The sequence below is a fragment of the Dipteris shenzhenensis genome, chromosome 10 (genome assembly GCF_047967505.1).
Source record: "Dipteris shenzhenensis isolate YYH24624 ecotype China chromosome 10, Dip_SZ_1.0, whole genome shotgun sequence".
In the NCBI taxonomy this organism is placed as follows: Eukaryota; Viridiplantae; Streptophyta; class Polypodiopsida; order Gleicheniales; family Dipteridaceae; genus Dipteris; species Dipteris shenzhenensis.
In genome coordinates, this window is record NC_141605.1 from 31,029,013 (window position 1) to 31,054,931 (window position 25,919).

At 39.8% G+C, this 25,919-nt stretch overlaps 2 protein-coding genes across 2 annotated transcripts in view; both read left to right on the forward strand.

Annotated features, from left to right (window-relative positions):
• Positions 1-22,180: 22,180 nt before the first annotated feature.
• On the forward strand, positions 22,181-22,838 carry LOC147897689 (uncharacterized). Its single transcript, XM_087380094.1, has 3 exons — positions 22,181-22,220; positions 22,475-22,714; positions 22,797-22,838. The coding sequence occupies exons 1-3, from the start codon at positions 22,185-22,187 to the stop codon at positions 22,836-22,838; spliced, it is 318 nt and encodes a 105-aa protein (XP_087236220.1). The 5' UTR covers positions 22,181-22,184.
• LOC147897690 (uncharacterized) overlaps positions 22,771-25,919 on the forward strand; it is a 73,433-nt gene continuing 70,284 nt past the window's right edge. Inside the window, exons 1-2 of the mRNA XM_087380669.1 lie at positions 22,771-22,969; positions 24,054-24,317. Of these exons, the coding sequence (XP_087236795.1) occupies positions 22,904-22,969; positions 24,054-24,317 (330 nt within the window). The 5' untranslated portion in view covers positions 22,771-22,903. The remainder of the gene's footprint in view (positions 22,970-24,053; positions 24,318-25,919) is intronic.

Below are 25,919 nucleotides of genomic sequence, written 5' to 3' on the forward strand. Positions count from 1 at the left end.
TGTGGTGTAAGAAGACATTGGAAGACTCTAGGAATTGCGACATCACTAGTTTAGAGATATGGCTAACCTCATCCTTCTTCATTATTTCCTCAATATCAAAGTCTGATAGGAGCAAGGCAAGGAGTGCATTTCATTGGAAAAGTACTAACTACAAATATTAAACCAATTTTGGAGGGAGAATTGCAAGCTAATAGTGATTGTAATGGAGTTCAAGGCCAAGTAGAGTAAAGGAAAATTTCATCCATCCAATAGACTTGACCCGATGTTGATAGTTGGTGGGAGTCTATTGTACTTGGATCAATCTAACATCACCTTCTTAGTTGGTTTGCTCTACAGTTTGCATTTGCACCAAGAAAGTCATCTTACGTATGTTTCAATACTTAACGATAGGAAATCACATACCAAGTGGAACAAAATTCCATTGGGTATTGTGACTTAAATTGGGCCAAAAATGTGGACTCATGGAAATTCACATCTAGACATTGCTTTGTGCTAGGTTCTGAGGCCATCTCATGGCTCGATAAGAAGCATCTAGGAGTAGCTCTATCCTCATGGAGGCAAAGTACCAATCATCTTGCATTGCATCATGTAAGTCATTATGGTGGGGACTGAAAGACATTAAGGTCTTCTAGTAAAGTGAATTATGGAGATCTACTGTGACAAGCAGAGCTACACTGCAATAGTGAAGAACACGATGTCCCATGTGAGGATAAAACACATTGAGGCTCACGCCTACTTAATTTGAGAGATTATTCAGGATGAGGCAATAGAGATAAATTTCTAATTTTTAATCAAGGAGAACATAATGTTTATGGAACAAATGGGGCCACATGCAACTATTGGGAGTAGGCCCACATTGAGTTAGTGAGAGGGTGTTGGATATTGTCTACAACATGTGTCTCTACAATTTTTTACAGGACCTCAAGTGTGGAACCTCTGTAGCCTCCAGTTTTTTGTAGGGTACCTTAAGTGTGTCAACACTTTTTGTAGACGACCTCACAAAGTTAGGATTTTCATATTTCTCTCTCTAGAACATGATTTTACAAGTATCCCTAACCTATTAGATCCATCAAATCTAATTTTAAGCTCAAGTTATTATAAGCAGAGCTATTGTGATACCCCACACACATAATCATCTCATATTGACTAGTATAGATTGTGCTTTTAATCCTTCCTACCACATGTTAACAACTGCCCCAAATTAATTTGATTACCCATGTTGGGGTATCTTATGCTTTGAGTAGAAAATTTTTGGACTATGTTCCTTTAATGGAGTTTTGTGGTTGTTACGGTTAGAGTGGTCCATAGGTGGTATAAGTATTTGGTTTGATTATTATTATCAAAGTAGTACTTAGCTTGTTGTTGAGTGTATCTAGAGTTGTGGATTACACAAAAATGAGTTGTACATTAATAGTGTCACACAATGTTGGGTACTTGATGTTGAGAGAAATAAATATCACATGTACCATAATTTGCTTATGGATGATGATTCGCATATTCTCTTCCTTGTCTTGTAATTTTTTTGCTAAGAAGATTGTTTATAAGAGTGTCATAGATGAGGTTGTCAATGATGAGGCTTAGAGCTTATATGTACAACTTTAGAGCCCATGGTTGAATTTGTTGTACTAACAATGTCAATAACTTTGACTCTCTCTCTCTCTCTCTCTCTCTCTCTCTCTCTCTCCCCCCTTCCATACTCATGAAAAAGCAGATTTGGAACATTGCTAATGGGAAACAGAAGGAGCCTACCACTAGGGAAGGAAAAGCATTCTGGTTAACTAAAGATGAAAAGGCATTAGCTATAGTTGCACTAGGCTTGAGTGATTCCTTCATTCATCACATTGATGGATGTGAAGCTGCACGTGCTACATGGAAGCATCTTGATATTGTCTTTGGAGCACAAGGGAAATGTTCCAAGTATAGCCTACTCATTAAGTTCTTTTACTTGAAGCTTGACAAGGGAGAGTCAGTATCCTCTCATCTAAACTCCATGAAAAGTATATTGACTCAATTATGAAGCATCTAATTTAACCTTGATGATGATACTGTGATTACTATATTTCTTAAGAGTCTACCTGATGAGTATGTTACCATAGTGACTATTCTTACAAATCTACCAGAATCCAGTCTAGTAGATATACAAGCATCTTGCTTGGATGAAGAAAGAGAGATCAAGCAAAGGAATGGCTACACCTATAAAGAAAGTGAAGCATATCTAGTTAAGAGCAACTTCAAAGAATCTACAAGCAAGAGCAGGATTAAGTGCAATTTCTGTGGAAAGATTGCTCATTTAAAAAGGAGTGCTACACTAAGAAGAAACTCTCAGCAAATCTTGTGGAAGAATCAGAAAAAGAAGAAGAACTAGAGGAGATTGATGCTCTTAGTGCTTTCACCACCCAAGTCAACCTTGATGAGGGTGATGACTAATGAATTTGTCTTCTGAGTTGTTTCGTGTGCTAAGTCAATAAGGGTTCTCTACCCTGGGATGTCCCCCTTAAATTTCCACAACCCTAATGGCATGAAGTTCTTGACTATAAATCTCTTTGTCTTGGATGACGATTTAGATACTATATGGGATTGTAGCAAAAATGCTCCTAAACACGGGTGATGGTCCCTTACGCAGTGTTATAACAATCTTATGTGTGAGTTTTACCTTGTCAGATCTATAGGAACTTCCCATACATAGCCATTGCTCATTCTCCCAATTGTAAACCAAGAGCCATAACCAAACTGAGTCACAAGTTGGGGTTATGAGTGTTGTTACTAGATGTGACCAAGCCATGAAGCTTCCCATGTACTATTGCTAGGGTGAGGTCATCACTTTGTGGGGGGCATTGTTGGGACAAATTGATGAAATGGGTCTATACCAAGGATTCCAAGGTGTGTGTGCACTAGTGTGTGACCACATGGTGTATATGTGTGGTTAGTGTGACTAGGATAGGTGGTAGAAGGTTCCAATGGGTGTGATTGGGAGAATCATGGACCTGATTTAGAAATCGATGGAGAGATTAGTGGATCTAGAGATGCTCTCTCTTTGGGGCAAATTCATTTTTCACTTGCTACTTAAGGCAACTTCTACACATGAATAAACTCTCTTTCCATTATGCTTCCATTTAGTTTACTTCAAATTTGGTCTACATAATTTTCTTGAACTATTGTTTAGTGCCACCAAAATATGTCGGATTGGCCTTGACATGAGCTTGTAGGATATGTTGATGAAGATGCCATAATGTCATTTTGTCATGATCTTGGAATCCGCCAATTAATGATGCCCTTGTTAAACAATCCCAATTGTGATGCCCATTGCGTAATACTTTTCCCCAATAGTCTTAAGAATTGTTAGAGAAATGTTGTCTCTAAGGATATAAACACATTGGTGAGGACTGCAAACAATTCTGATATGTCCTATTGATGCTATGATGTTTTTTCTTCATAATGTGCATGGAAGTGGTGGAGTATGATTTTTTGGTGAGATTTCTATGGTGGTATTTTAGGGTTCAACCAAAATTTCGATGAGATTTTAAACTTAAAAGCTAAGGCTTGAATTTGGGCTATTCGAAATTCAAATAGCCATAACTTCTAATCCTTATGGAATTGTATAGTGCTGTAAAAAGAAAAAATGTTCAAGACAACCCATTTCTCAAGCACAACAAGAGCTCTTTTTTGTTCATTGATTTGACCACAATTACTTGACAAGACCATTTTGTAGAGCATGATCTCTTGAGCATTTTTGCTTTTCACAGCAATGCAAAATTCCTTTAGGATCAAAAGTTATGGCCATTTGAATTTCAGAGTGTCAAAATTCAAGCCCATTTTCTATTTGCATTGGCCATAAATTTTGATCCTTTTGCATTGCTATGAAAAGAAAAAACACTCAAAAAATTATTCTCAACCCACTAGTCATGTCAGCAAAGTGTAATCAAATCAATTAAGGGAAAAATATTTTGTAAGCTTTTAGGGCTCTTCTTTAAAACAATTGTGAGCCTTTAGGGCTAAAAGCTTGCCAAAGTGTTGGTTAGACCTTAAAAGCACACCAAAAAATATCTCCCAAATTAGTGCAACTGCTGGCCTTGAAATGATGTCCAACACTAGATCAAATGTATAGAACATTGTTTGTAAAAACACTCTTTCAATTTGTGAAAGTTGGGCTTTGAGAGGGTCTATTTTGGGCTTCAATGAAAATTGGTCTTTGGTCTTAAAGGTTAGGTGTGAACATGCTCTAACCTTTACAAGATTGGTTAGTGTAACTAGTTTAGTTAAGGTAAGTAAAGTATAGGTATATTGATCTAACCTAGGGTTAATTTGAAATTAGTATAGCCAAGATAGACGGACTATAATTTAGTTACTTTGTAGGTTTAGTTAGGTCAGTTTATATTTCTAGTTAGATTAGTATATAGTTTTAGTTAGGTTAGCTTTAGGTTCAGTTAATGTTTAGGTTAGGGTTGTTCTTTAGGATTAGGTTGGTTTGGGTTAGTAGTGAATGGAGAGTGAAGAGGGGGTGGTGAAATAGGGCACTAGGGGGGTGGCAATAGGTCGGACGATAAGGTGATGCATGAGGTTGCACTTAGGTCATAGAGGTGTGGCAGGGTGAGATGGCAAAAAACAAGTAGTGGGAGGTGTGGTTTGAGAGACAAAAAGGGGGGTTTTAGATGGAACGTGATGAAATTTTAGAAAATGTCAATGAAATTTTTAGGGGGGTTTGACAAAAATTCAAGGGCAGAGAGAAGAGGAGGGAAAGACAGAGGAAAGGGGGGGAGGAGACAAAAAATAGGGGGAGGCAAGAGAAAATGGGGCAAGGAATGAGGGAGGAAGAGGGAAACGAGAAGAGGGAGGCAACAAAAAATGGGTGGGAAGGCGATGGAGAATGTGGGGAGAAGACAGAAAATGAGGGAAGATGGAAAAGAGAGAGAAGAAGGGGAAAGGAGAAGGGTGAGGGGATGAAAAATGGGGGAAAGAATAGAAACGTGGGAGGGAGGGACAAAATATGGGGGATTGTACCCAGCACGATTGTTCTGTCTCTTCTGTTTGTGAGTTTTGAGAGTTTGTGCATATTTTCGAACAATGAGGATTTACAAGTCCCGTGACTGTTTCGTGTCGCAGTGGTATCAGAACCAAGGTTTCATCATCCATAGCATGGGAAGCACACGCACCCCACGTCCTTGAACAAGAAACCATAGCACGCATCAAATTGCGGACACCGTGCACAAGAGCGCAACGAAGTTCAAAGCAACAAAAGCTAATGGCGTAGAACGGTTCGCAGGTAGGAAAACGTGCGATGAAAAAAAATCGCAACAAAAGAAGTCATTTATACGTAGACAGGTCGAAGGTTGTGAATGCACACTCGCACCTTAGCTCCTCCAAGTGTACGACCAAGGTGGCCACCAAGGCATAGTCCTCAGCATACCTGGCACTGAAGGCACCATTGGCTGTGCACGAGGAAGCCTTGGGAGATTGCTCTTAAAACTTCTCAGGAGGTCCCCCATCCCGGTACTATTCAAGCTCAAGTCTACTTAACAATTGGTGACTATCCACTAGGTCAAGTCACTTTGTTGCTCTATTCTTAGAAGTTCCTAGTCATAAAGATATCCTTCAAGGAAAAAGTGCAAACAATGGAGCAACCCAATGGATTTTGGAAGAGGAGAATCTCAACAGCGTGTTCACAAGAGCAGGAGGCAGTCTACAAGTGCTATTCGGACACGAGCTTTGCTTTGTACCTTGCAACGTGGATTCACTTGTTAGAATTGTGTGAGTTCGAGAGCCCACAGAGATACTATTTGACAAATAGCCGCTTTCAAAGCTTGGAAACCAAATTGAGATAAGTCTTGTGTTTGTGTGTATTTCCTTTCATAGTGATTTCTTCTTTGCACCGTGCACATACTTAACTATGTTTGGAAGCCGTATTCCATCAGAGATAGGTTATCCTGAAAATCTACATCATGATGAGGATGTGGAAAACGATCACCATTGGTCAATAACAAGTTCAACACCGATGACACTTACTAAGGAAGAATGGCGAGAACGCTATCAGCATGAGAAGCAACAACGTTAAGAAATTGAAGATGTTGTATGCCAAGTGACGACAACTTGGAAGCCACCTATATTGATTGAGGACGAAGAACCTATGCATGCATCAGATTCATTGGATGCATGGAAACATCATGCATGGGACCTTGAGCATGAACTTGAGTACATGCGCAACATGTGCGACACACATAAAGCCAACGAAGAACTCGCAAATCGAGTGTTAAAAGAGATGACTGAAGTCACAAAGAAGCGTATGAAGGACAGAGATGATGAAAAAAGTGAAAGCAGCAAATCATCAGACACCAGTGATAGTGAGCGTGGAAGAAGCAAGATGAGACATCAAAGGAAGAAGAAGCGACACGTGAAGACTTCACTACGACGACATCATGACACTACTCCTTCACATGAGTCCAGCGATGAAGACAATGTGGGAAACGCCATCTTGAAAGCACTCAAGTTTCATGATAAGAAGAAGTCTGGTAAGATAGAGAAGTCTAGTAAGATTAATCACAAAACTTTTTCTTTTCCGAAATATGATGGTAAAAGAGATGGACAAGGTTTACTTGCGTGGATTAGTTCTTTCAATCAATACTTTTTGGGAGAACAGTACGAAGAGATCGAGAAGGTAAAACTTGCTACAAGTCACATGACAAGCAGTGCACAATTATGGTGGAGTGTGGTTGCCGAAAGCACTCATGTTCCAAAGACATAGGAAGCATTCAAAGATAAAATCAAGAAGCGCTTCCTACCTACACAATTTGAAGAGGATACTCGCAAGCAATGGCAAAGATTGAGGTAGTTGGATAATGAGAGTATGGATGCATACACCAAGAAATATCTTTCCTCTCTACTTCAATTGATGCTTCGACCATCTATAGCTTTTGATGCTATGGATTTGGCATTAGAGTCAGAAAGAAAGTAGGAAAGAAGCTTTGCTACTCGCACCCCTCGAGCAAAGAAGCATACTTCATACTTCAAGCAGGAGGGTGTAAGAGGTGAAGTTAGTAGATATAATGGTAAGTCTAATTGGAAACATGCTAAGTCACATATTAATCGAAGAACCAAAGAACTTGTCACATGTTACGAATGCAAACAGAAGGGACACTACTCTTATGAATGTCCAAAGAATCCACTTGCTACACACAAGACAGGTACCCAAGCAAAGAATGCTACCAACAACAACGGAGGCAATGGAGGGAGAACCAATGGACGTACCAACGGTAATAGTGAGCGCAACAACTCCGCACAGATCAACTACATTGATGATGGATCCCATGATAAATCTTTCAAGCAAGAGGGTGAGGATGAGGACAATGACACTGAAGATGCTGATTACACCCCTTCAAGTAAGTGTTATTCAGGTAAAAGTGCATCTTATTTTCATACTTCTTTATCACATATGACTGCACTATTGCACGGAAAAGAACATAGTGTCTTATTTGATGATGGAAGCACCCATGATTTCATTTCGCAACGTTTAGTTGAAAAGTTAGGGCTCGCAACCATCAAAACAGAATATAAAGTCAAATCAGCTTTTTAAGGATCGAATTATAATTGTTTGCAAATGGTTAAGGATCTTGAGGTGACTTTAGGGCCATTAGTTAAGAGCCGTGATTTCTTAGTCGCTTCTTTGCGTGAGTAAGATCTCATTCTAGGGATGCCTTGGCACGTCAATCATAATGCCAAACCTGATTATCTTGAACGTACCATTACTTTGACACAAGGCACTGAGAGCATGACTCTAGAATGTGACAAGAATCTTCCCTCTTGGCCTATATTGTCACATACCTAAGCTAAAAGGGCCTTGCGCAAACATGAGAAAACATATCTGGTTATGGTCAATAAGATTGAGGCTAGTCCTGAGACTAAGAAAACTAAGCAAGAGCCTTTGGATCCTTTTCTAGCTACTTATGACGACTGCTTTATGAAAGACTTACCTCCTAGCCTACCTCAATCTAGACCTGAAAATCATAAGATTGACCTTATTCCAGGTAGCGCACCACCGTGTAAATCACCATATAGACACAATCCTATTAAGCAGCAAGAGATTCAATCCCAAATAAAATATCTTTTGTCTAGAGGCCTAATTCGACCTAGTAGCTCACCATTTGGGGAACCCGTTCTTCTTGTCAAGAATAAAAATGGAACTTTTTGAATGTGCATCGATTATCATGCCTTAAATAAAATCATAGTGAAAAATGGATACCCCATTTTGAGAGTTGATGATCTACTCGACAAGTTGAAAGAATCCACAATCTTTAGCAAGATCGATCTTAAGTCAGGATATCATCAAGTGAGAGTGATCGAGCCTGATATTTTCAAGACTGCTTTTAGAACCCAAACTGGTCACTATGAATTTCTTGTTATGCCTTTTGGATTGACAATGCACCTGCCACATTTAGTCGGATGATGAATCGTATCTTCCTACCCTATCAAGACTTTGTGGTAGTTTTCTTTGATGATATCATGATTTATAGCAAGAGTCGAGAGGAACATGAGAAACACTTGGATCTTGTTTTCTCTCTCTTACGTGAGATCCAATTGTATGCCAACCCGGAGAAAAGTTCTTTTTTCCAGCCTGAAATTGAATATCTTGGACACATTGTTTTAGCTGAAGGCATTCGAGTAGATCCCAAGAAGGTAGAAGTGATAGTAAACTAGCCATAGCCTAAAGATATCCATGAGTTACGATCTTTTCTAGGTCTGTGTAGTTTCTATCACATATTTGTTAGAAATTTTGCACACAAAGCACATCCATTGACCGAACCATTTACGTGAAAACCAACTGTATGCCAACCCGAAGAAAAGTTCTTTTTTCAACTTGAAATTGAATATCTTGGACACATTGTTTCGACTGAAGGCATTCGATAGATCTCAAGAAGGTAGAAGTGATAGTAAACTAGCCACAGCCTAAAGATATCCATGAGTTATAATCTTTTCTAGGTCTGTGTAGTTTCTATCGCAGATTTGTTAGAAATTTTGCACACAAGGCACATCCATTGACCGAACTACTGTGTAAGACTCGTGCTTTCTCTTGGGGTGAGCAGCACACTTTAGCTTTTCAATGACTTAAGGGTGCAATGACGCACACACCAGTTTTGACCATGCTGGACTTTACGAGACCCTTCTTTGTCATGGTTATCGATGCTAGTGGATAGGGTTTTGGGGCTATGCTCATGCAAGATAACCATCCAATTACATTCGAGTCATGTAAATTTAAACCAGCAGAGCTAAACTATTCCACATATGATAAAGAATTAGCCATTGTAGTGCATGCCCTTAAACTCTAGAAACACTATCTTATGGGTTCCAATTTACTCATTAAGACTGATCACCAGAGTCTTAGACATCTCCTTACTCAGCGGGTGATCTCGAATTGGCATATTAAATGGGCTGTCTTTATTGACAGTTTTAAACTAATGATCCAATATCAACTAGGCAAAGACAATGTAGTTGCCGATGCACTGAGCCGTCAACCTAGCATAGATAATATCTCAGTCATCGAGAAAGACCCTTTCGAGCCTATGAAGGCAGACTATCCTACTAATCGAGACTTTTCAAAAATTTGGCATAAGATTAAGCAAGCTAATAGCACCCTTATGGCCTCATATTCCATTCATAATGACTATCTATTCTACGAAAAGTGCTTATGTGTCACCGCACCATTTCGACGCTTGGTACTAGAAGAGGTACATCAACCACCCTACATGGGACATAGAGGCATCGTTGCTACATATCAGACTGTAATTCAAGATTTTTTCTGGCCTAAGCTTAAAGTTGATGTTGCAACTTTTGTTGCACAATGTCTTATTTGTCAAAAAGTCAAGAGCTACAAGGGCAAATATCAAGGTTTACTTATGTCTTTACCAATTCCTGATGGCCCATGGGAGCAGATTTCTATGGACTTTATTACTGGATTTCCTACGACTAGCTCAAGTTTTGATATGATTTGGACTATCATTGATAGATTTAGCAAGTAGGCTTACTTTATTCCTTGTAAGAAGACCTTGACCGTAGTTCAGGCTACTCATTTGTTCATCAAGCGCATCTTTATACACCATGGCCTTCCAAAAGTAATCGTGTGATCGGGATAGTAAATTTTGTAGTAACTTTTGGACTACACTCTTTGACAATCTTGGTACGACGTTAGATTTTTCCACTGCTTTTCATCCCGAGTCTAATGGCCAAACCGAGGTCACACAAAATACTATTTGTGACATGTTATGTGCTTACATGTTTGGTCAGCTAGGCAAATGGGACAAATTTATACACATATTACAATTTAGCTACAACAACACTAAGCACTCTGCTATAGGCAAATCTCCATTCCAAATTGTCTATGGAAAGACCATTCCTACTCCATTGACCCGCCTTAAGCACCAAGTAGAGGCTGCTGATCGATTTATTGAAGATTTCTCTAGCATTTTGGCTCCTGTCAAAAAGAATATTGAGCATGCTCAAGCTGTGTATACTGCACATGCTAACAAGGGTAGAAAGAAAGTTGTATTTGATAAAGATGAACCTAGTCATGTTACGTATTGAGAAGCATAGACTTAAGAGTATTGAGACACACCCTATAGTTAAGTTTGCCCCTAAATCCTATGGTCCCTTTAAAGTTTTGATGCGCATTAATGACAATTCCTATCGGCTTGAATTACCACCCGATTGGAAAATTCATAATTCTTTTCAGGTGCACCTCCTGAAACCTTTCCATGGAGACCCACCAATTCGACCTATTTTAGACGATGCACCGTTGCTTCAAGGAGAGACCCAGCTCTTAGAGCTAGACCAAATCATTGATCAACAAATCACTCAAACGAGATGTGGAAACTCGTATCCTATTTATCTTCTTACATTTAAGAACCACCCCGTTGAGGATGCTAAGTGGATGCCCGAGTGATATTTTCACCAATACCCTGATTCATTGGCTACTTTTTTGTCACGCAATTGAGGCCAATTGCAATTTCAAGCAAGAGGGATGTTACAAGAATTGGAATTATCCCATTAATTTAATCCTTCAGTATTTGGTTTAGTGAGATCCAGCATTTTTGTCGCACAGTTAATGCATGTGTGCTCGTTGTTCCGTAGTGATGCATGTGTGCTCCTACATGGCTGGATATATGGCTGCGGTTGTATGAGTGTGTAGCATTGTGTGCACCACTTATGCGATGACGGTATGTGTAGCATGTGTGCACCATCCGTACGATTTTATTCATGTGTAGCATCAGGTGCACCATGAGATGGTATGTGTCGCATGTGTGCACCATTCATCTGTGATTTATTGAATTCACATTGCTATAATACTGAAAGATTGATTGATTGTGGTGATTAATTCCAAGGTTATCTTATGCTTGAAATATTTCATTACTATTGATCGTGTGAATCCAAGGGAAGAGTAATTGATCGGGCGATGGCGTTTGGCAAGCATGATCCGCCATATTTTGGGCACGTAGATGCCACTCCAGTGATGCAGGGATGAATAAGGCTTATGCCTAATTTTTTATATTACAAAAGCTTATGTACATATTTGAATTTTGGAATATTAGTGGCTTGGCTAAGTGTATAAACTAAAGTTAGAAAAAGCTTTATTTTTAGAAAAAGCCAGCTATTCTAGAAGGTGGATGGGCTTTTTGTAAAAGGGTGTATGGAGGAAAGCACATGGGCTTTTTGTATGATTTTTGCTCGGAAGCTTTTTGAGAAATATACATAAATACATAGGAGGTGGAAGGAGAGCACCACTCCTATGGGGGGAGATTGTACCTAGCACGGTTGTTTTGTCTCTTCCATTTGTGAGTTTTGAGAGTTTGTGCGTATTTTCGAAGAGTGTTGCTATGTTTTTCAAGGATTTGTAGGTCCCGTGAGTGTTTCCCGCTGCAGAGGTTGAGAAATAGTTAGAGAGGTGAGGAGTAGAGAGCTAGTCTACTTCACAAATTCATGGGGTTAAGGGTTGAGGATGTGAAGAGAGTGGGAGAGAAAGAAGGAGTCTCACTTGCGGCTTTCTCACATACACAATGGGGGAATATACACAAAGGTGGAGGCTAAAAACACTTTTCCTCTTCTTAGTTGTGAAAGCCAAAAGAACTCTAAGTACAAAAGAATAGGTGAACCCTATATGTGGGTCTCAAACTAAACTCAGCTAACTAAGGTGGCATACTAACTGAGCCACTAACTAGAGTACATAAAGATAGCTGTCATCCAGCTATTATTCATAGGCGGTGTACCAATCGCATCTGCAGCTAACAAGTTGGTGACATAAATGCACAATGGTCACCCTAGCATATCACGAGTGGAGCTTGATATCTCAACACTCCCCCTTGAGCTCAATCCTAATTCCTGCACACCAAGCAAGTCTCTGAACTTGCGCAGCTTCTCTGTGCCCAATGCCTTCGTGAATATGTCAGCTACCTGATCCTCTATGCTGACATAAACTAGATTCATAAAACCTACTAGAACCTTCTCCCACACATAGTGATAATGCACCTCAATGTGCTTTGTTCTCGCATGATAGACTGCGTTATTTGCCAAGTGTATACTGCTCATGTTGTCACAATAAATGACAACTAGCCCATCTGTAGACTGATGCATATCATAAAGTAGCTTATGAAACCAAGCTACCTCACATGCAGCCATTGTTGCACCCTTGTACTCAGACTCTGTGCTCGACAAGGCAACTATAGGCTGTTTCTTGCTGCTCCAAGTGACTGCAGCACTCCCAAAAGAGAACATATATCCACTTGTAGATCGTCTATCAGAAATACTACCAACCCAATCAGCATCAAGCATAAAGCGAGGTGATTGTTGTAGGTTGCTTAATGCTAAATGTCATGTAGTGTATCCATGCAATTGTATCTGAACCACAGTCTCATAAAATAGTCCATTTTGTAATGTGGACTTCACATACCTCAGTATGCATCTAGCCGCATCCAAATGCGGTTTCCTTGGAGCCTGCATAAACTGACTTACCAACCCAATAACATATCTCAAATCTGGCCTAGTAATAGCCATATAAATCAAACTTCCTACTATGCGTCTGTACATAGTAGGGTCTTCTAGAAGCTCACCTGCATCTACACTCAACTTCACATTCTGCTCCAAAGGGACTGAAATAGGCTTACAACCTGTCATCCCATATTTGGATAGCATGTCCAATCCATACTGCCTCTACAAGAGCCATATCCCACTTGTGGATCTAATCACCTCAATGCCCAACAAGTAACGTAGCTCTCCCAAGTCCTTTATCTCAAAATTTTGCTCCAATAGCATTTTCACATGAAGGATATCTTCATCACTATCACCTGTGATGATCAAATTGACAAGCAGCATAATGCCTTTCTCTGTTTTTCTCACATAAAGTGAGAAATCTACCTTGGAAATTTGAAAGCCAATAGTGACAAGATACTATCCTATCTTGTCAAACCATGCTCTGGGTGCTTACTTCAAGCCATACAAGGCTTTCTTCAACCTGCAAACAAACTCACGATGAACAGCATGAACATAACCTGGTGTCTGCTCCATATAGGCCTCTTCTTGCAAATCACCATGCAAGAAAGCATTCTTTACATCCATCTGATGTAAAGACCATCCCTTTGATGCAGCCATAGCAATGACTGCTCTCACGGTTGCCATCCTTGCAACCGGACTGAATGTTTCTTCATAATCAATGCCATATGTTTGTGCATAGCCCTTGATAACTAATCTTGCCTTGTATCTGTTTACAGAACCATCTGCATTGTGCTTCACCTTATAAACCCACTTGGAGCCAATTGCATTCTTGTCTTTAGGTAAAGGCACCAATTCCCATGTAGCATTTGCTGCCAAGGCATCCATTTCTTCATCCAAGGCTTTTCTCCCATTTTTCTTTTCCCATGGCTTGCTCAAAAGAAGTGGGTTTTGGTTCATATATCACTTTGACCATATAGGCATAGTGAATGGCTATAAATCCATCATATTTCAGCCTATCCACAGGACACCTAGCTCTGGTAGACCTGCACAAAATAGGCTCACTACCAGGTGCTCTCAAAACATCCCTTGTCTTCCTTACTCTAGGTGTAACAATAGAAGGAATACCCAACTCATCATCAAGGCTCTGTTCTGAGCCACTGGATTCATCATCCACATAAGAGTGACCTGCATTCACATCAACCATGGGCTGATCTACTTTCTCTTTTCCTTTTCATGATACTTGCATACCACTATCTGCATTGCTTTGAGGAGATCCTCCTGATCTCAATCTGCCTGTCCATGGCGAAGTATGTGAACCACTGCTAGAGGACACTATAGGTTCACTAATATTTTATGATTGCTACTATGAATTCTATGCAGCATTACCATTTTGTGCATCTACATCATCAATCACATTTACTGGTTTATACCAGCTGCTCATCTCATAAAAAACAACATCTCTGCTCACTGCAAACTTATGAGTAGAAGGGTTATAGCATCTATACCCTTTCTGTTGCAGAGAATAACCAATAACGATGCACTTCTCAGCTTTTGGATCCAACTTGGATCTCAACTCATCCGGCATATGAACATAGGCAATGCAACAAAAAACTTTCAAATGAGAAATATCTGGTTTCCTACCAGTATACCTCTCCTCTGGCGTCATGCCATGTATTGCTGCAGTGGGAGTCCTGTTCATTATGTAGACTGCTGTAGCAACTGCTTCAACCCAATAATAATTTGGCACGTCTTTTTCATTGAGCATGGCACGAGATACCTCTCCAATATGCCTGTTTTTCCTTTCTGTAAGTCCATTTTGTTGTGGGGTATGACTGCATGAATATTGCTACTTTATGCCATGCTCCTACAGGAAACTTGCAAACTCATTTGAGAGGTACTCTCCCCCTCCATCTGACCTTAGGCATTTTATTTGTAGGCCTGTTTCTTTTTCAACCATAGCTTTAAAAGCTTTGAAATGCCCAAACACTTTAGTTTTCTTTTTCATAAAATACACCCAAAATTTTCTGCCGTAGTCATCAATAAAAGTGGCAAAATAATGACAGCCTCCAATAGATGCAGCTTTAGTAGTCCACACATCAGAGTGGATTAATTCCAATGGCCTCTTACTCTCTTGAACATGTCTAGGAAATGGTTTCCTTGCCTGTTTTCCAAATTGGCAGGCTTCACATACCTTATGCATTTCTGCAACCTTCAACTTAGGCAATCCTGTAATAATATTTTGGGCATGCATTAATTTAAGTTGTTGTACATTAACATGACCAATGCATTTATGCAAGATATCAATATCTGCAACTACACCAGTCCCATGTGCAAACATTGCTGCACTCAATTCAGGCATGTCCGCATCCAAAGTAAACGTCCTGCCCTTCTTCTTCCCTTTTGTTATCAAGCGACCTTTATTTTTCAGATCCTCAACAAAGTATCCATGAGGATTAAATCTGACCTGCAAGCCCTGCTCAACCATTTGACCAATAGAAACCAGGTTCTTAGTGATATTCGGGACATGAAATACATCAGACAGGTATTTCTTTTTTCCATCCTACATAAACAAAGGAATTTTACCAATCTACACAATAGGATGTGCAGTATCATCACCAGTATCCACAAATCTTGGTCTTTCCATTTTCCTTACATCCTGCATCCATTCTGCATGACCTGTCATGTGGTTTGATGCACCTGAGTCAACATACCACACATCATTGCTTTGTTTTGCACTTGTCACAGAATTGGTCATGTGTTGCACCATAAACAGATGCTCATTTCTATCATCACCCTGTCTACTAGAGGATGCATAATTGCCTTGCTGCAATTTTCCAGTCATGATGTCATTCTGCTTTTTATAATGCTGCCTTTAACCATATGACCCATTTTACCACAGTAGTAGCATTCAACATTGTTGTTTGCATTTTGGCCTCTTTGCCATCCACGACGATCTCTTTGGCTCCCCCTGCCTCTAAAGTTACCACGTCCTCCTCCATAGGACTGGTTTTCTTGAATTTGCTGCATATTCTGATTTCTGCCATGGCCTCCAAATCGGCCTACTCTACCTTTGCCTCTACCTCTTCCAGCATTTGAGTAGAAGACAGCTTCTTTTGAAGTTCCTCCTGAAGAAGATGCACCACCATTTCTATGCTCTTCAGAAATTAGAAGAGCAATCAACTCCTCAAAATCAGGAAAATTCTCACGGATGGCAATGGATGTCCGGAATAGAGTGGTATTTGATTACATAGTCACTTCCTAGTGACGATTATGCATCAACAGGCAATAAGAATGATTCAGTCACTTCCAATATCTCTACGCACATGCATACAATGTAATTTCTGTGATATTTTTTCACCGACTTGTAGAATAGTGGTCGCACAACAAAAACAGGGCACTTTCTTGAGTGCCTGCGAAAAACTTCCGCCACCAAAATGGGCCCCGAAATGGCCTCGAATCAAAAAAATAATTTCACCACTCCCGTAGAATATACTGCCCTCTCGCCACACTGCAAAGGGCGTCCCAATCTGAGACAGTGCACTCTTGCACTTTCTGGCTGTGCTACCTACAGAGATTTGCTCCCAAACTCGAAAAAAAAAAGAAGGAAAGCAACACTGATCCTTTTACTAGGACACCACGAACTTGGTTTGCTTTCTTAAGCTCCTTACCATGAATCGAGCTCTGATACCATGTGAAGAGAGTGGGAGAGAAGGAAGGAGTCTCACTTGCAGCTTTCTCACATACACAATGGGGGAATATACACAAAGATGGAGGCTGAAAACAGTTTTCCTCTTCTTGGTTGTGAAAGCCAAAAGAACTCTAAGTACAAAAGAATACGTGAACCCTATATGTGGGTCTCAAACCAAACTCAGCTAACTAAGGTGGCATACTAACTGAGCCACTAACTAGAGTACATAAAGATAGCTGTCATCTAGCTATTATTCATGGGCGATGTACCAACCGCATCTACAGCTAACAAGTCGATGACATAAATGCACAATGGTCACACTGGCATATCAAGAGTGGAGCTCGATATCTCAACAAAGGATGCATGAACGAGGGTGAGGAGGAGGAGATTGCAAGGTCAGACCATGCTATCACATGCTGTTAGCATTGAGAGAGTGAGATCAAGCAAATGAACACAAAAGTGAACTGGACATTGAACTCCAATCGTGGGAGCTTCTTTCAATTGAGAGATATTCATACATGCTCTTGAGTTTCATTCTCTACACAAAGTGTAGGGGACCTCACTAGTCTCTATGCTTTTTGCAGGGCACCTCAATAGTCTCTACATATTTTATAGAGGACATCAAGTGTCTCTATACTTTTGATACGGGACCTTCAAGGGTCTCTACACTTTTTGTGGGGGACCAAAGTGTACGGTTTTAGTATTTCTCTCTCTACTTCTAGCTTTTCTCTCTCTACATCATGATTTTGCTAGTATGTTCAAACCTTTTCCTAACTTATTTGGTCCATGAAATCTACTTCCAAGCTCAAGTTATTACAAGCAGAGGTGTGCTTCTAATCCACACACAATAATCTCATATTGGTTTCTCTTAGACTATGCTTTTGATCACTATTGCCACAGAGTGAACACGTCATGAATGAATGTTAGAAAGTACTCTAATCTGACAAGGGATCTTGTGGTCACTTGCCCAAATATATATGATTGAACTAGCTTGAGTGGTTCCATGGCCCAAGGCATGGCCACTATCAAGAATGAATATCGATGTTGCTTGCCTTCCATGCAAGCCCTACATAGTTCATGTCCATCAATAAATTGTGGAAGCTCATCCACCATTCAAAATTTCTACATTGAGTCTAGAACTAGTATCCAACATGGTTGAATCTCTTATGCCATAGCTTCAAGGTATCATTATCATTCAAACTATCATAGCATGTCTTTTGTAGAGGTTTTCCTCCTTTAGCCCTTTAGCAGTCACTACTTCTATGGATTTCGATCGAATCACAACATCATCTTTGTTAACGACCACACTCATCCCATTTCTTGCAAGTTGGCTAATAGATAGTAAATCCTTGCATAGATCTAGAACATAAGGTACCTTCATAGGGACTTATCTCACTCTAATGCTTGTCTTGAATGACACTATTCCAATTCCCTTAATGGGATAGCTTTAGTTACCACTTAAAGTGACACTCAAACCCACTTTGATGATGATATAAAACCACACCTAGTTCTTTGACATGTGCTTTGGTGACCATTGTATGGTTAAGTCTTTGTTGATAATGTTTTCCAATTTTATCTTCGCATTGGATGTCTTAGCATTTACGTTGCATCTCTACCTTTGCAGAATCCAATTTGTAGCCCCTTTGAACTTGAACCCCAAACCTGAAGCCCACCTTCTTGCTTTGGAAGTCTTTGGCAAAACTTTTGTGGCTTCCCATAGGTGAATCATGTTTTGTGCTTCTTATCAAATCCTATCTTTGTGACCTCAAATCCTCATTGGCTTGCTCTTGTCAAGTTTCCCTTTGCCTTTCCCTTTCACTAGGAAGAAGGCCTTGTCTTCAGATCCACCAAACTTCTTTTCTCCTTTTAGGAACAACAATAGAACCAACTCTTCGAATGACACTAGTGCCGACCTTTGTCCTCTAATCATAGTCACACACAAACCCTTTGTAGCTTCAAAGTAGCATGCCCAGCGCCAACAATTTGAAATGAATCTAACATGATTCCGTTTCTTGACCACCTATAGTAGCAAGTTGATCAGAGGGTGTCAGTTTGTGACTCATGCCTTGAATTTGCCTCAATGGCTATAGAGAGAGATTCTTGGTCTCTAGCTTGTGAGTTCAACCCTTGAATTTATGCTCTGACTCGTCTCCAAGTTGTTAATAGATTTCCTTGTCATCTTAGTCCCATCACATCCGGTATCGTGCTTGACTAAGAATCTAAGATTTGGATTATTCCCATCACTTTCCTTCTCATATGGGTGCTCACATGTGGGGCAATGATTGTTGTTTGTACATGTCTTTTATTGGAAACATTTAAAAATTCTCCCATTTGTTGGATATAATTGGCAAATCTCTTTGGCCTCACTATTTCTCGTTGTACATACATGTTTTTGGAATTAAAAGACCTTCTTAAAATCATAAAATCCGTGCAATGGCATGTCCTTTGCTCACAATATAAGTATGCCTCACTAAGGACCAAAAGAAGCTATCTTGAAGTTGTCCTCATTTGCAAGATACCTTGCGCTCCTCCATGTTATTTGGTAGAGGACTATTTGTAAAAGAGAAGTTGATAAAGATTAAATAAGAATTTCATGTTATTTGTGGTAGAGGACTATTTGTAAAAGAAAATTTGATAAAGATCAACTACCACAAATCAAAATTGACTATGAAAAGTTGCTCTATATGCTTGGGAAAATCTTTTATTGCATGCTTCTATACTTACATATTTCTTGAGAGGGAAAAATAGATAATGAATTATGAGGAGGCAACAAACAAACAAGAGAAGGACAAGGCTACATTTTAAAGACAAAATGGGTGAGCACAATGTAAGTTTAGAAGCCTAAGAGAAAATACCCTTTGTAATTGTACTCAAGGGCGATTGCATGATGCAATGCAAGAAGCATCAACCTAAGGAGAGGATCGAGGATGTAGTTCAATTAGTGGTACATCATACATGTGAGCCCTCGTGCAAGGCTTGTCTTTGAAGGGTCTGAAATTGAAATAAAGAATGCCCACTAGAATATCAAGTACATGGTTGTCATAATGACCCAATTAACATGGTTGGTGAATTCGACATGCAACAAGAATGAGAGCTAGTATCACGTGAACAATTTGTAAGGCTCACATACATCAATAGGCCAATGTGGATGAGTCATTAGAAGCGGAGGAGTTTGAATTAGCTAAGAATGAATGTAACAATGAAGAAGGAATATAATCTTAAAAAAAATTGAAGATCCATTGCAAGCTTAATTCATCACGTTTGCTTTTGCAAGTACAACAAAGCTCATTCTCTCTTTTTCCACATGAGGTTATGCACATAAATCATTGCTTTATGCCATTTCTCTAAATTGCAAAGCAAAAATCACCAATGGGGGGGAGCTGGGGATTATCGCTTGATGTGATTTAACAAAATTTATCACTAGCCAACACAACTATGCAAAAGGACTTGTTGGTAGGCATTGAAAATACAAATAAAGTTGCCCTTAAATGTTGACATCTTTATGTTCATTGATGTCAAAATGGTATTTCATGCCACCTTTGTGTTTGTTTCCAACACCAATGATTTGGCAAAACGTGACTCTAGGTAAGTTTCATTGCTTTGTGTAATAAAGAGGTTATGTCAATAAAGAGGCTAGTACTACATGATGCCCCTTAGTTATTCATTTTTTAAAACAAGTATAAAATTTTAGTCCATGTGTAGTTTGCTTTGCCTTAGGCATGAATAAGCAACGGTGATTAATATTTTCTCTTTTTTTTATGGTTTTGAAAATTATTGAGCATGTATAAATTGTAGAACGTCTCCTTTTGATAACGCAAAGTGAATCCTTAATTAAAACATTTTTCTACCATGCCATCATTCCTAATCCATGACATCGTGTTTGCTAAATGATGTAGATTATTTATAGTTGAATTGGTGAAAATTTTGATTAATTAAGCATTGTAAGAGACCACCCACGACCTTGTGCTAGTTAGGTAAAAAATTTCGGCCCATTGTGATGCGCCTTTTGGGGGGAAGTAGTCACCTACAATCACCCTTGTGGGTGAGACCCTTGTAGTGAAGAGGCCTTCTCCCCCCCTCCCCCTGCCCCCCTCACCCCAATCAATGGGATCCCCTTAGACTGATTTTTTGCCCCATTTTTTGTCCACTCTCCTCTAATTACTTTCTAGCTTCTCCTCTCCATCCTAATCAATCTCTTTCTTCCCCCTCCTTTCCTCTAATATCACCCCTCTCCTTTGCCACTTTTAGTAAGACATTATTTTCCCTTTTGTTTAGCTACTTTATATTATGCCTTATAGTGTTTTTGTCACCTTGTTGTATTTCCTTTTGAGCCACTCTATATTATGCCCAATGGGGGATTGCAATGGTTTTGCCACTTTGTTTTTTTTCCTTTGTTTTCTATTGGGAAGGCCATGCATTGTGTGTGGTGGACAATGTCTTTGCTCTTAGAGAATATTTGAGACTTCATCATGTTCATATTCATATGAGGCTTTCCTTTTATGCTTGTGCTAACTAAGCTTTGGTAATGGTGAGTTTTAGAGCTTCCACAAGTAGAAGTGATTCCACTAAGGCTTCTCTAACTTGTTATTTTTCTCTTGGACACAAACTTAACCTTTTTTGGCCCTTCCTCAAAATAGGTAAGGCCTGCCTTTATTCAAGGCTCACTTTTAAACTGATTACTAATAATGCGTTTGGCATTGGTTAAAATTTGGTCCATGCTGATGGCCTTGTTTGGTTCTAAGTCTTGTTTCTCTCCTACTCTTTTAAACTACCTCTTCTAGTAACATCGCCTCATTGGCCTTACAGTAAATGCGATGCAAAATTGACTACTTTACCAATCAAAGCTTTTTTTTTGGGCGGGGGGGGGAATATACCGGATTTATTATAAGGGTGGTCAACCCAAGAAAAAGACTTTACCAATTAAAGCTAAGTGTCTACCTTCTATCTTTGATTTTCCCTTCAAGCACCACCCACAAACTCCATTGCCTTGTGTCATGTTAAGGCAAAATCTCTCGCTTACAAAAATGGTGGATTCAATTGCAGCTTATAGAGACTCAGGCAAGGTGGAAAGGGCCTCGGTTTGACTAGAGAATTGGAAATACAAGGCAACAAAACACACAACTTTCGTTGATACAACCATCCCCTTAGACGTTGAGAGATGAGCTACTGATATGATTTTTTTTTTGTGAGAGAAAAAAAAGGTATGATCAAAAGTGAGAAAGTACACAAAAAGAAAAGAGGAAAACCAGCCTCCTCTATAGAGGCAGGAAAACTACACAGATGCCCTTATACATTAGACTCCAGCATTATTTCAGAGATAGTAGGTAAGTTCGAATGCCTAACTACACAGATGCCCTTATACATTAGACTCGAGCATTATTTCAGAGATAGTAGGTAAGTTCGGGTGCCTACTCCCAAGATAGAAGATTAGTGAGAAAGAGTTACTTAAACTAAGGGGGTGATAGGAAAAGTACTTAGCAAAACTTAATATTTGACTTATATGGGTGGGGAAAATTTTTTTTTCGTTGTAATGGCATCTTCATCATCTTCTAAGCTTTTGGCTATGGTGAGTTTTTGTGTGTGTTTTGTGAGAGGTTTTCAAGAAGAAAGCAAACCCTTGCAAGATGATGGATGATACATCTTCTCCATCTTCATCCACAACTTTTGCTTGATTATTTCATCCCTTCCGATCAATCACCGGCCATGGCTATGGCTCTTCATCCTCTCCATTCCATTTCCTCCAAACATCCCTGAAAAATTCCATCTCCTCCTCCTTCCTCACAGCACGATTTACCAACATCCTTTCGTTTTTTGCTTCAGATGGCCAGTGTTGGAATTGTTGATAACGGAGATCCAGCAAGCAGCGCAGAGGGAGCGATTGCTTGTCCAGGAGATGATGGTGGTGGTGGTGGTGCTGCGCAAAACGATGCCAGCGGCGGAGAACTCGGAATCGGTGAGCCTCCCCTCGGAGACTGGGTCCTGGTGGAGCAGGAGGAGTATCCGAGCATCGAGGACGTGCAGAATGCGTTAGCAATCGTACCGTTCGCAGCAGGGGGGCAGGCAATCGGGCAGGGGGGAGGGGGGGAGCAAAAGGGGGAGCGAGCGGCAGAGGAAATAGTAGGAAAGGACGGGTGGGAAGCAGCTCGAGCGTGGTTGTGGAGTCTGCCCAGGCGAAGGAATGTGACGTACGAGGAAGTGGAGGAGTGGCTACAGAGCAACAAGCAGAGTCTATCGAGCGAGATTGTGACCATGCCTCGTTCTCATCTTTTCAAGTTTCTGGTGTCGCAGCACAAGCTCATGAGGCGAACGGAGCAGGTAGTCGTTTGTTTTGTGTACAATTCGCCCTTCTTTTATATTGTGGCCGCGAGATCGCCTTCTAGATACCCGGAATAATTCATTAAAAGTTTAACCTTTGACCCCAGAGTCCGTAGCCCTGCCATAACCTTTTGATTGACCCTTTGTGCACTCCCTCGATGTCCTTTTGTAGCCCTGCCGCGCCCTTTTGATTCACCTTTGTGCACCCTTTCGATGCCCTTTTTTAGCCCTCACGAACCTTAAGTCCTATTCATCCGGGCACCAAACTTGCAGTCATTTCACCTAGTACCAACTATCATTTTGTTATTTTTCTTTCATTCATCGTATGTATCAATTATGTCATATTCCCTTTCTAGTCGTTCCTCCGTACCACAGCGTCCATACTCAGAAATTTAATGCATTATGTACACAATGGGGCAAATTTATGTTCATCATATGCCACACTATTTTAAGTTTATGATTTTTGATGTAGGACACGTGGAAGAATTAATGCCTCGTAAATGGGGGGTTTGTCTAAGGCTGTATAGTTAATTCTATGTCAGCAAGATTTCGATATTGGTCTTTGCAATTTAATAGCTCTACCTCACGACTTTGTTTAATGGACGTTGCTGAAATTTCCTTTATTTCCCAACTTCCACGGCAACAACATGGTAGAATAAATCACGTGTGTCACAAACGTTTCTGAATTTATTTAAACTCAGCATGGGACCAAGCTTCCCCTAGACATCCTAGAATCCATTCTTTTTTTCAGATCTTGACTTAGCACTTTCAAGGCAAGTTCATCTATACAAATTTGATCATCTCACTTGCTTGCACAATAGCCTTACTTTTCCGACATTGACAATTGATTACGGTGCATCTTTTGGGCTATCTAGGGGCTCTCACTAATATAATTGGTAAATTTGCTTTGTATAGCAATGCAAGTTTGTTGGCAGGCAAGGAATTGTAAGGTGTTGCTTTTGTTCAATGTGGCTTCATTTAATTGGTCTGGTCTTTCTTTCAAGTTTGTGATCTCTTGTTTGCAGCTTTCAGTTTCTTTGTTAATGTTAAGTTTGATATTTATTGGAAGTGCTGCTGTATTCAGAAGGAGACATTGGAGTTGGTGGAGCCACCTACCCCTCGGTTCAAACGGAGTGACAAATGGAGACCAGTTTATGCATGGCTCGAATCACTTGATTCTTCATGTGTGGTTGGAGCAAAAGTCATAGATGCATGGCTATCAAGAAATCCAGCTATAAAAGAGGACCTCTTGGGGAAGCACACTCGTCATCATTTGTTCCACTATATCCAAAAGTGCCATACAAATATTTTGAAGAAAAGGAGGAAACAGATATTAAATGTTCCCTTGGTGAGAATTGACGCTAGTATACTTTTCTAACAAAAGTTATTTTAAAGAGTTGTTATATTGTTTGGATAAAACTTGCTTTATTGGGTATGTGTTGGCTTGTCTAAGTGGAAGTTGTCATACGTTTCCAGAACATTGTGCAAAATGTATGTTGTGTACAGGTCTAACAATTGGCCATGTTCAAAAGTGTGAAATTTTAACGTGGACCTTTTCACATTTGATGCATGCCCACTTTCAGGTTGAGGTTAATGGTTGGAGCTCACGAAGACTGCATGCATTACTTCACTCATTTTGTTTCTTTGTGCTCTAAAGTTGTTGAATGCTTCATATCTATTACTGCTATGTGAGCAGACCTTTTCCAATTGATATATTTTGTCCTTGGCTGTGCAGCCCAGTCAGCTATCCTCCTCAAGTAATTTTCTTGCCAATAAGAATGGTTAAGTAGTGAAAAACTGTCTCATTGTGAAGGTTGTCTCTGCTTAGGTTAGTCTATTACTGCCTTCTCTCAAGAGTAGTGGTTCAAAACTCAGCACGTTGGTCCATATATAAATGGGCACACTTTGACTGGTGTGAAGTTGACATGATGCACCAAAACAACGTAAAGACTGCACAGTAGTTTTTTGGCATAATTGCCAGATGTTCCCAAACACACGTGTTTGGAACCATGTTTCCAAAGATTTGGGAGCTTTTTTTTTTGGCATGTCTATCTAAAATAAAAAGATTTAAATCTATTCATACAGATAGAATTTTATGTAGACATACAAACTTGCAAAGTCAAATTTAATTCATTCAAATAAGCAGCAGAAAGGAATTTGTTGGAACTCGGAACTCCACAAATGTGAGATGCATGAACAACCTTTGTTGAATCCTGATGTATCTCAATTTATCATTTATGGAGAACCTGGATTCTAAATATAGTTCAACCACATGTCAAATTGTGTAATCGTCAATGATCAAGTATATGAGTCCAAATAGGTTGGGATATACAAGATCCCTCTTTGATTTTACTTATACATCCAATAATAGGAGTCTGAATAGGTGGTATATCATGAAGCCTTTATGATGTTACTGTTACTTTCCAATAAGCATCAGATCATATGTATCTAGTCAGCACGAGAATGGTTATATTCGTCAAAGGTCATTGTCGATTTTTTTAAAATACAGGGTTGCACCCAACTAGGAGTTTGAAAACGTTAAACGTTCCCAAAAGTTTCTAATAGTTTCTCATCTGAAAAACATGTTTAATGATGTGAAGCATACAAGTTTGAAGTTTTAAGTCCATGTCTATGTGGTGAAATTTGGAACTGCTAGGGGATGGGTGTTTATGGTTTGCCATTTTGTTGCTTTTTGCTGCTAGTGTTTGCAGTTCCTATGGATATTTCAGTTGTGTTAATGACAGATCACATTCAGCAGTAGTTGCTTCTGGAGAAGAACTTCCATAGAAATAATGGCATTGTCAAGTATTGTGTGCAAACCTTCTTGCTTTTATTGGTCAGTCACCTGTGCCTTTTGTGTAAAAATATTCCCATTTTTTGAGAAGCTCCCCTGTACGGCTGCTTGCACCACTGCTTGCTTATTGGCTGCCGATTAGCCACCATCTCAATT